Below are 12,488 nucleotides of genomic sequence, written 5' to 3'. Positions count from 1 at the left end.
CTGCTATGGCGTGGGGCATTTGGAAATATTGCTGACATCATCAAGATTAGAATCTAATTAAAATGAGTGAAATGATAGGGTGCTTTGCAGTCTAGTTCATAACTTATAGCCACCAGCTCTGACAAGAGGTGTCACTGATTACTCTCCAACCGTTACAACTCAGTTAGCATTAAATGTCCACTACCATCATGACCAAAAGAGCGTGGTACTTCCTCACCGGCTCCGGCATGGCCTTTTAGAAATAATGTTAACATCATTGGGTGCTTTACAATCTAGTTCTGTTACGTTGCATCTGCGAAAATAATACTATGAAAAATGTTATACATTTTAAATTTATTTTTTAAAAATTAGTTCTTAAATGATGTGTCACAATCTTATAAGTTGGTGATACACTTTCCAAAATAATAAATCTCATGAGATAAGGTCGGTGATACATCATTTGAGAATCAACTTTTGAAAAACAAATTTAAAATGTATAGCACTCATCTAATACTATTAGACCAGTTTGGTCTTGTCAACATTTTGGGGCTGTCTAGCCCAAGCCCAAGGAAGTAAAATCCCGGCACATCATAATGGATTTGTTTTAGAGAAGTTTATATTTAATCCCTCGAACTATCATCTATTTTGTAAGACAAATCCTTGAACTACTATTTTTAGCACTGCAAAATCCACGTCATAAATCGACATTTTATGTCACTTTTGCAGTACTCTGTGGGTGATCACTATTTGGTTTATTTTTTTATTAAAAGCCACGATGTCTCTTGAACCTCCCAAATTACACGAATCATTAAACATGCTTGTGATAGCATTCAAACAAAAAATGTCAAATAAAAAAAAGGATAATTCTATATTTTTTAAGTCATAAAATGGCTCCATCAATTTTTAGTAAAATTCTTATATATAGATGATGCAAATTGTTGATATAATTGACCACACGTACAAATCCAAGGCTCTCCAGCTAAAAACAAGAATGACTTGCCGAGAAATGCCAGTACCTATTTCCTCACCACCACAAAGTAACATAAATTCAAAGTTAGATATTGAAAGTGGTAGTTTGCAAGTGTCTTAACGACATAAATACTATAAGAGTTTGAGGGATTTCAGTATTCAGCGATCCTGAGCAGCATTTCTAGAAGTAGTATGACAAAGAAATAAATAAATAATTTTTTATTTTTTTTATTTTGACAGTTCCATTTATGAAAGATTGTTGGACCCAGAAAACAGTTAATTATAATGTTTTATTTTTGACAGGTAAGAAGATTAAAGCAATCCAAAAGACAGTAGTAGTGCAATTAACTAATTAATTAGCAACTTGCAAATATATAAGCATTGGCTTTTCACAATGAGCCCTGTATTTAATTTTAAAGCAATTATCATAATCAATTTGAGTGGCCCATCAGTAGGCTCCTAACTACATAAAATTTGTCAGCCTGGAGAGCGATTGATTAATATAAGCTAGGAAGACCTAAAGGAACAAGGTTTAGGCACTAAGTAAAACTATAAAAATATAGCAGGCATATTAGGCCTCTATCATATCACAAGGGAACATGATGGGGGGACATATATAATTAAACAAGATTAGTGCAGCAGACCCAAGAGATTGATTAGGACTAAGTTTTTGTTTGGATATTGACTCAGACTTGTTTCCAAACTTGCCTACTGCCTGCCTCATTTAGAGGAAATTAAGAGAATCAATGGCCAAATTTGCTGTCCAACTCATGCTTTTAACCTACTACTAACACTTGTAACTGTAAAATTTGGGTGGGCAGCCAAAGTTCAAAGCTGATCCAAGAAGAGGAAGTCCACTCTATTCTCATCATCATGATATATAGCTATAAAGTTTACTGGTATATATATTGACATTTTAGGTCAAGTTGACAAGAACAACAAAGGGTGTAGGTTTTGAATCTCGATCTCATGGAGAAAAATGATCAAAATTATCACCTCTTTAACACTTAGACCATTGAATTTTAAAATATGACACTTTGCCCGGTTACACGCCATGCCCTTCGTTAGTATTTGGCATTAAAATAGATGGAAAAATGCTTAAGGCCAAACTTGGTTTTTTTTTTTTAAATTGAACTTTTCAATATGCCCTTAAAAAAATTATTTTAAAACAAAATTGAATGGGTGGTTGATCTACCTACCCCTAGCCAACCCTTTTTGTTCTTTCTGTTGTAAGTGTATTTGAAAAAAGAAAAAAGAAAAAAGAAGGGCAATGGAGGTGGCTACACCCATTTAATAAACTATCAGTGGCAATTGATGGGCCAGACCCATTTAGTGCGATGGATCGCAAGAAATCCAGGAACGTGAAGCTTGTTCTCCGAGAAGCTAAGGCCAAGTTATTGGACTTGGCCCACCTATAATTGGGCTTTAAATGTGCCACTGAAACATCCACAATAATGTCAGAGTATTAGGATGCTCTTTTTGAAGTCCAATGATACCATAGAGTCACATTAAGCTCATAATCATAATTTAGAACAGCCTTTCTCGTGGGCTCAAAGCACACATACAGAAACATTAATATCTTCTAATCGTTTTTTTTTTTTTTTTTTTTCATAAAAAAAGAAAAAGAAAATGAGTAGTTATAGTTTTAGTTGGATCTATTTTTTTTTAAAAAAAAAAAAAAAAATCTTATTATTATGCGAGTATTTATAATTTTTAATATGCCATAAAACATGAAAAATATCAAAATAAAATAGCAGATTGAGAAGTCTTTCACTTTAATAGTGGGTTTGACATTGTGATTTTATAAATTAAAAGCTCAAATTTTAAACTAAATAGGAAAAAATGGGACACAAATTAGCTATAAAGTATAAACTGGTTTGTATTTAGTTGTTACAAATCGGTCTAATAATTGGCAAGCGTCTTTTAGTAGGGATGTAAATTCGGCCGGTTATAACCGGCCACCAACCCGTTATCGGCTACCAACCAACAACATGCTAACTGGCCAACCCCGTTTTAAAGCGGTTGGAAATAACTGATAACCAGACCTACCGGTTCGATTACTGGTTTTTGTATTTATATACACTAGTTATAATCGGTAACTGGGTGTCTATATATATATATATAAAAAAAAAATGTAAAACAACATCATTTACTTTAAAGTTTTTTTTTTCATTTTTTTCATTTTTTAAACAATCACAACAAAGTCTAGTTTATTGGACCAAAAAAGTTTTAATTATTTTTTTATAAAAGTGGCTAAATTAAGCTTAAAAAGTAAGCCTAATACTCAAAATAGGCCCAAAAATATCTAATTTTTTAATGATCCGGCTACCAACCAATAACCAATAGTTATTACATAACTAGGTAACCTATTTCAATTTTTAAAATGGACCAACTGCTTATCCTGGTTCCGGTTAGTGATTTTAGCCAATAATCGCTAATTGGAATTGGGTTTATACCCCACGTGTTTTTTTTAATAACATGTAATTTTTACATTTTTTTAATAACATTAATAAAAAAAAGTATGTTTGTAACTAAGTTTTGTCCCAAAAAAATGTATCATTTGACATTACAATTCACAGATAAAGACATGCATTTTTAAAACACAGGATTTTAGAAGGATAAATTATAATTTAGAAATTCTAATGCGATTTTAACAAACGTTTAATTACATTTTTAAAAATTACATATTTCTCTTTCAAAATCTCTCAATTTCTCAAGGAGTAAATCCAATCAGTCTCTAACCTCTATTAGTCTCTAACCTCTATTAAGTATTAAGTTAGATTAGAAGATTGAAGGAATTTTGCGCGTTAGAATATTCTACGCCCGAACTGCGAAGACTACAGTGGCTCTGTACCATTACCTTTCCTCGTCAGACATATAATCCTTAAGTCTCTGCAAATCCGAAACAATCTGGACAACGATGGTGGGTGAATCAGAGCCGTTGATATGAATCTCGCACCCACTTCCCCCACTTCTTTGTCGTCCCTATCATCGGCCCACTCTTCTTCATCTTCTTCTTCTTCTTCGTCTTCGACGTCGTCGTCGTCGACGACGTCGTGGCTCTCCGGCATTGTGCGCGGCCGGACTGACCGGTCGGCGAGCGTCAAGATGGCCAGCAACTCCGCATCCGGCGGGGGTGGCGCTGACAGTACCGGTCCGGTCGTGCGGAAGAATCAGTGGCGGGGTGTGCTCTTTAAGTACGGGCCCAAGCCCATTCAGGTCCGTGAACAATCTTTCATTTTCGAATCTAATTACTTGATGGGAATGAGAAATTAGAAATTTTATTCTATTTCGTTTTGGGTTCAAGTGGATGATTTGCTTTGAGAACTCGGTCAGAGTGAGTATTGTTTTAGGCAATTTTGGAATTTGGGGACTCAAAAAAATATAATTTTTTTTTTTGTTTGATGTGGGTCATTTCCAGCTGATGGAAAATGGTTGTTGTTGTTGTGGAACGCTTCAAGAATGAAAGAAGTTAGAAACTTTCAAATTTTGAAGTAAAAAAGGGACTGGTAGTGTAAATTTATATGGAATTTATTCTTTTCTTTATTTCTTTAGTGGGGTTCTTTGACGGTGATTTGATTTGATGTTAAGTTCAATATCTGGAAAGAGAGATAGGGATGTTAGGATTCTTACCAATTCTAATTATGTCTTGTTGATTCTAGTTTTGTCCAAATACTAATCTTGGAAATTTGGGGCGTAAAGTTTAATTTGGGTTATCTTCAAACAGTTTTGGTATAATGGAAAATTTAAAAATGGTTCATTTGCAGCGAGAGAGAGAGAGAGAGAGAACTCGTAGAACGAAAGGGCAATGTGAAGGCACATCTTGTGGTTCACTGATTTCATGATTTGCATGACATAAAAAAAAACATTTGTTTGTGTGTGCATGTGCCCTCATTTTTCATCAGTTTTGTGTTGCAGCTCAGTTTCCATGATTGTGTTCCCCAGAAGTAATTAAACTTCTGTGAACTTGCATTTAGTTTTCAACACGATGACTTTGTGATATTTTTCCTTACTGTGCAGGTTGCATTTAAAACGGGAGATTATAAGCAACAAGTAATTTTTATTGGTGGATTAACTGATGGTTTTCTGGCGACAGAGTATGTTTTACATAGCTGGTCTAATCCATTGACTTAATTACTTTGATGGAAGTGATATATTTCTCAATATATATATATTTTTTTATAAGTACATATATTTCTGAATACTTAAAGAACTGATGTCTCTCGGTCTTTCTTTGTGGTGAAAATGACATCTTATCTTCTACAAGATGGTCACTGAGAGCCAGTTCTTAAACTAATTTACAACGATCCATTCTATTTTGATACTATTTATGAATGCTCAAAACTTAAGTCAAACGCTTGAAATTCCTGATTTGTCTTTCTATAATGTGATTTGCAGATACTTGGAACCTCTTGCAATTGCATTGGATAAGGAGAAATGGTCACTTGTTCAACTGCTTCTGTCATCTTCATATAGTGGATATGGCACCTCAAGCTTGCAACAAGTAACTTATCTTATTCTCTTTAATGTTAATGATGTCAGGTCAATTGGATTTTTAATTGTTAGGTTTTATTTCCTGCATTATGACCTGTTGTAGGTTATTACAAGTATTCCTATGGACTGTTGGGTTTGTTTCTTCTATTTGAATTGTAGATCATGCAACTCCGAATATCTAGAGGAAATGCTGATGTGAAAATTCATGTTAAAGGATTTTTAACACTATAATAAAAACCCTGAAGTGAGAGAAAGATATGAATTTTCCTTTCAAAGTGAGTGTAGACATTTGACTTGGATATTTGATATGGGAACATATTATTCCAAATATTCAGATTATAGATTATTTAGATATTCAGCTGAGTTTTAATTTCAGACTGAGTTAACTTGGAAATTAATGTATAGAACTTGGTCTGCCTTTTTTTTTTTTTTTGGTGCTTTTTGAGTATGTGCTTTTGGAATTACCTCTTTGCTATTTAATGATGCTGTTGCACCATGTACACTTGAAGGATGCGATGGAGCTCGATCAGCTGATCAGTCACTTAATAAACAAAGAAGATTCTGAAGGTGTGGTACTACTGGGGCATAGTACTGGTTGTCAGGTTAGTTGTGGTTGTATTATAAACTGAAGTGAATCTGAATTTTATTGAACATTCACCACTAGCACTTTTTAAAGACTAAACTAGCCTTCATCTTCTTTGGATATGAATGTAGGACATTGTGTATTATATGCGCACAAACGCTGCATGCTCCAGAGCAGTCCGTGCTGCCGTTTTGCAGGTACTCACCCATTGCACTGTAGCTTCAAAGATCTCTGTCTCTTTCTCTAAAAGTGAGCCATTAGTTGTGGCATCTTGATGTTTGTATGAGTTTCTGCAATGAATGAGTAGCTTTTAGCTGATGACAGAGGCTTATTATTGTTGACCCTGTTTAATCTTTGCATCTGGATTCGGGTCTGTCTACCTGGTAACGGTTTCCAGTTAGTGGTGCTAATATGTCTCTGCAAGATATTCTTAGCTATAGGGGAAAATTTGCTTAGAACATATTTGGGAGAGAGACACCAAGGGAATCAAATAAGAGTACATTAATATATATATATTTGGACCTCTAGTCCAAAAGCCTAAGCCTATGGACTTGGGTCTACTTAGGTATATTAACTACTCACTTTCTTTATACTTTATCAACATAGGACACAACACTTGCAAATGCACTCACAATAAATCTCCTCCTCACTTGTGAGTCTATTCCACATTGACCCAATTCCCTCTCGCATGTGAGTCCTTTACAAATCCAAGAGCGTCACACGTACTCCAAGAGCCTCCACACTATTTTACCAGAGTCAAACCAAGACACTCGTATCAACAGTAGAAGCTAACCATGACTTTGACATCAATTGTTAGGGAGAGAATCACTTAGGGAATCAACAAATAATACATTAATATACATATTTGGACACCACTCTTGCCCGAAAGCCTAAGCTTATGGGCTTAGATCCACTTAGATATATTAACTACTCACTTTTTATACTTTATCAATGTGAGACACAATATTCACAAGTGCACTGACAACAAAACATGTGTATTATATACCAATGGAGGTGAGATATAACCGCAAAATAATAATAATATGAAAATTTGTACATTAAATGAAACAAAAGTGGAAGGTTATGAAATATGAGATGCTAGAAGTGAAATACTGAGTCTGAAATTAAAAAACTTGAAGTCTATCTTTCCATCAGTATGTTTGGCTTCCAGCATTTTCTTCTGTACTAATCATGAACTCCCATCTCAGAATCCAGTATCCATTGGCCTGTGGATATTGCCTTATTGCCTTATTGCCTAGTGGGTAGGGTCCACAGTGGATGATGAAATTTGTGATGAGTATGACCTTCATCTACCACCTTTCTAGGACACATGAAGATTTTTTTTTGTTTCTTTTAATAAGTAGGGAAAGAATACAGCAGGCAGGCTACATAATAAGAATGGGGTCTTATTATATGGACTGAGAAGAACAATTCTCTTGTTGGGAGTTGGTCAAAATTATAAGAACGACAGCTCATTAATTGGCTAGTTTAAATGCGAAAATCCTGCTGAGAACAGCCTATTTGTAATTTGAAGAACATATACATGAAGATAGTGAGTCCAAGTAGATTGTGAAGGAAAAAGATAGAAACAAAATTTCGTTCATCACTTGGCCATTAAAGAGTTCTAAAAATTGATTTTCTTGTGAAATTGAGATGATATTATCCAAAAATTGTTTTGTTATTTTTTAAGACTTATCATTTATTTTAATCCTAAGGGGTTGGCTCAAGTGGTAAGAGCCTTGGTTTTTATGGTAGTCCACAAGGTCTAAGGTTCGAATCCCCTTGGGTGCAAACAATTCCTTGGGACCAACTTGCCGGTGAAGCCAAGAGTATTATCCGATTTGTGTGGAGGAGGCGTTTTACACGGGTCCGAGGTTTACCTAACAGGGGTGGGTACATGAAGTGGCCCTACCTTAGAGGGGTTCCTCATTATCAAAAAAAAAAAAAAGACTTATAATTTATGCATACGTTTTGAAGGATGTTTGGGTTCCAATTGGCAGAGAAAGAAAATTAATAGGCTTCTGCTTGTACAGACCCTTCACTTTTGATGTATGATGATTGATAGGTGGAGTTACTTATTCTTGCATTTAGCAGCGTTTTACTCCTTGCATTGTCTACAAGTTGTGCATTTAAATGCAGCTTTTGTCATAATGGCAATTGGAATATTCAGGCTCCAGTCAGTGACCGGGAATATAGAGCAACTCTTCCAGAAACAGCTGCTATGATTGACTTGGCTTCTACCATGATAAGCGAAGGCCGGGGGTCAGAATTACTGCCAAGGGAAGCAGATTCAACCTCCCCAATTACTGCTTCCAGGTTGGTATATGACCATATTGTTGCTGTCCGGACTAACAAGATACAATTGGAATTGGTTATTGTCAGTTAGTGCTGATGCTTATCTTCATAATGTCTTCTTTTTCTTTATTACCATTTTAGTCCAAAATGTGAATCCATTCAATTGAAATTTAGCACTCATCTATTAGCGATCATGTTTGCAATATTTGGTTTGTCTTCTTGATTCTTGCATTTTATTGTGTTCATATTTGTGATGCTGTTGAACTGAACTGAGTCAACAGCATTTTATTTTGGCTTTGTGGACCCTTTCCTGGAAATCTTCACATTTACTTCAGATTTTAAACTTCAAAGACCCTTTTGTTTCCTTTTCTTGTCTTAAATTTGGAGAGGCTTTGAACTGTCTAAGAGATTTGACGGGTCCCAATCAAAGCAAACCAGCAAAACTCAAGAATGAACGAAAGCAGAGAGGAGCAAATTAGCAACGAGTTTTCAAAATAACTCCTAATTCCTCTACCTTTATACAATGCCAGTTTTCCACAAATAACCCACAATACTCATAAGTTCTCCTTTCTGTTTAGGTACACATCTGCTCGTGTCTCCATGTACATTTCCATTGTAGTGCATGCAATCTCCATTTATCACGTCACAAGCTTGGTGTAACGCCTCCAAAATTAAATAATTAAAATACTTAACTTGGATTGTTTCTCGTTGTGTCTTCATACTAATGAACTGGTAATTAGATGAAATCACTACACAACACTAATCTATCAAAGTATACTATAGCGGAAAGTGGAAAGAAATGATCTGAGACAAATTAAAATATCTCTAAACAACATCATTTATTCAATACAAACTCAAAGCTTCCAAATGAATATTACTATAACATTAACAACTACCATCTATTTATGCAAACCTTATTATACGAGCCATTCGCCTTACATATTCATTCTAGTGAAATGCTTAGCTCTATAGTCCAATGAATTTACTAACATGCAAACACCAAGGTGTTTCACAATGGAAAAGTAACTTAGTAAGTAAATTATTATGGAACTGGTTATACAATAAGTCTATAATAATGTTTCACATTTCTTAACTCTAATAATCCAATAATGCCATGGGATTTTACAAAACAATTTGTGTTACCTTACAATATCGATGTCCCGGATATTGCTGCGTACCATCTTTGTTAGTGATCTGACCAGATTTAAAACCCGGGTGATCCACACCACTAACAAAGCCATAGTTGTAATCTCATCCATTCATGATGCACCAATCACCTATAAAATCATTGGATCCAAGGCTAAGCAATAAAAGTAAATCTCTTTAACCATAGGGTCAAGCTTATATACAACCATGTGCCCGCCAATTTTGGTTTTTGGTTTTCTTCCTTTTTGATTTTCTATTTGTTTCACTCTTGTTTAAGATTCACAATTTTGGGAGTAGTTTTTTAAATTATTAATATAAGTAGAAAGAAATTTACAGATCATTGATAAGGATTTCTGTTAATGTCTTTCCATTTCATGAACTTTGTTTATTTTTTTTTTAACTACAAAGTATCAAAAGTTTCATAGATAGCATCTCCTGCTGATCATAATTTAAAAACCTAACCAAATTTCTTATATCAATTAGTGAAATTTTACTAGTACCATAGATAATCTTAATATGGAAAACAATTGGGCCAGACTTTATCTGTAAGCTTTGAAATTTCAGAATGAAGAAAGAAAACACAATCTTGATTCCTGTTATGTGGAAGAGCACTCCTGATATTGCAATAATGAGACCATGGCTGTTCTGTGGTTGGCAACCCTGCTCTACTGTGTGACAAAGTCTCTGCATGAAATAGTGTTTGGAAAATCTTAGCCTAATTAGGTAAGAAGTAAGAATCATGTCTATACCTTTGCACAATCCCATCAGTTTGTTCTGACACAACAAATATATCTCATTGCATTTATCCTCTCCTGATTATCAATTTTGGAAGGTGAATGCTAGATTCCCTGAACCTGCATGAGCCTACATGTTACATACTAACTGCTTGCTGCTCTATTACTACAATTGTCTAACTCTGCTGGTTAGGTTTGATATCATCACGGATAGTATTTATTGATAAGATAAAAAAATATATATATTTATAGATTGGCTTAAACAGAATACAAGTAGTTGGGAATTCAAATATTTGTATATTGCTGCAATTTCTACCATCTCATAAGGAAATTGGCACAATACATTGCTACTGCATACGTATGATTTTAAATGATACTCCTCCCTCTGCTAAAAAGCCAATTACTCTGTAGGTATCACTCCCTTTGTGCATATATGGGAGATGATGACTTGTTCAGTTCTGACCTTAGCGACGACCAGCTGAGAATGAGACTTGGCCACATGTCCAACACACCTTGCCAGGTATGGATGTGCCTTCTTGAATTCTCTTGTTAGATAGATATTTATAATGTATACTAATATGACGAGAAACTTCATCCAATATTTTCATAAATTAAATAAATGAACTGTTTGGTTGTATTTGGGATAAAACATTTTCTTCTTGCAATTAGTCGATCTATATTTTGGGGATAGATACCATGCCAAAATAAATAAATGCATAGAAATGTATCTTAAGCAATCAACTTAGTAACTATAGACTATATAATCAGCCTCTACAGTCCTTACCTCTTGCAACATGCTGAGCGTTTTTTTTGCCTTAACACCAAAAGGATGTCGTGCCCTTGTATAGTGCATGGTATTATCCTGTTCAATTTAGTTATGTCATTGGTTTTCTGCAGGTTATCTATTCCATGGGTGATGAATACGTGCCAGAGTATGTAGACAAAAAAGCATTGGTTGAAAGGTAAGACAGAAACTCTTGCTGCTGTTTACTTTTGCTCGCAATTTTGTTAATAGATTTTTCACTTTGATCGAAATTTTTGCAAGTTGGTTGTTGAGACATTGACAGTTGGTCTCGGTTGATGATATACTTGTTTGAAACAATAACATTGTCACTTTTATAATGTGTGTGCGTGTATGAGAGAGAGATCTTTGATTTGATTAAATGCACTTGTCATTACATTTTGAACTCATGCAGATTGTGCAGAGCAATGGGTGGCGCAGAGAAAGTTGAAATAGAACATGGGAATCACTCCCTCTCTAACAGAATCGGCGAAGCTGTCCAGGCCATTATTGATTTTGTTAAAAGAGATGGACCTAAAGGCTGGGATGATCCATGGAACTAACGTGGTGCCTTTTAGTCCTCTTTTATGATTGCCATTTTCTTCTTCTTCTTTCCACCCCCCTTTATTCTCATATATTTCTTCTTTAAGCTGAGGTCAGCTTTTTCAATATCTTTTTTTCTATATTAAAGGGTGAGGGAATCTTAATCTTATTCTATTTAATGAAGGTATGATTTTAGTTTGCATTATTACTAGACTTCTTCAAGGGAGAGAACTTTGTGTTGGCATTAATTCATCAGTAAAAATTTTGCCTCTTGTCCACCATTCCTGTGTTGAGCGTTTCCCTCTCTGGGCTTTGTTTGTTGTTTGCATCTCCAACTGGTTCTTTGTAATACCCAATAATGTCTTTGTCGACCCTTGTGAGCTTACACCAACTGTAAATGGCAAATTGTTATGACTGGAGTGGGCATCCATATTTGTCATTGCATGTTCTGGGAAATTGTGCTCATTTTTGTTTTGTCTCCATTACTGCTTTTGCTTTACACACACAAATTATACGATGGAAATTAAATCATCCCATTTATTTTATGAGCCTCTTGTGTAGACTTGCAGATAGAATCAACGTGCCAAGTCTCAGCAAAGGAAAGTTCTATTTGGAATGGTTCTAAAAGCCATTTTTTCAAGCACCTTATGATATGGACTCTGATAAATATGACAGCCGCTTTTGACAATTCTGGTTCAGGCTTGTAGCCTCAGAACATTCAAGTCGTTTTGTAGACAGGTGGAAATGCAAGGTTGGTTGTCGGGTGGTGGAGTTGGTGCCGACCCAATAACACTTGAGTTTTTCCTTGGGAGAAAGCCAAATTCCAGAGTAACATATAAACCAAAGAAATCATGGGGGGTTTTGAAAAGAAACCTAACAGCTGTCTTCTAAGCAATAGGCCTTTGAGATCTTCACACACACACACACACTTCAACATCACCATTTTGTCCACGGCCCTCGCCTC

General features: G+C 35.1%; 1 protein-coding gene across 1 annotated transcript; it reads left to right on the top strand.

Annotated features, from left to right (window-relative positions):
- The first annotated feature begins 3,764 nt into the window (after positions 1-3,764).
- On the top strand, positions 3,765-11,805 carry LOC132183954 (UPF0613 protein PB24D3.06c). Its single transcript, XM_059597434.1, has 9 exons — positions 3,765-4,167; positions 4,969-5,045; positions 5,347-5,452; positions 5,952-6,044; positions 6,157-6,222; positions 8,196-8,341; positions 10,612-10,720; positions 11,098-11,162; positions 11,397-11,805. The coding sequence occupies exons 1-9, from the start codon at positions 3,895-3,897 to the stop codon at positions 11,542-11,544; spliced, it is 1,083 nt and encodes a 360-aa protein (XP_059453417.1). The 5' UTR covers positions 3,765-3,894; the 3' UTR covers positions 11,545-11,805.
- The last annotated feature ends 683 nt before the right edge of the window (positions 11,806-12,488 follow it).

Source organism: Corylus avellana, chromosome ca1, assembly GCF_901000735.1.
Source record: "Corylus avellana chromosome ca1, CavTom2PMs-1.0".
Classification (NCBI taxonomy): Eukaryota; Viridiplantae; Streptophyta; class Magnoliopsida; order Fagales; family Betulaceae; genus Corylus; species Corylus avellana.
Note: the sequence above shows the minus strand (reverse complement) of the source record. Positions and strands in the feature narration are given on the sequence as shown.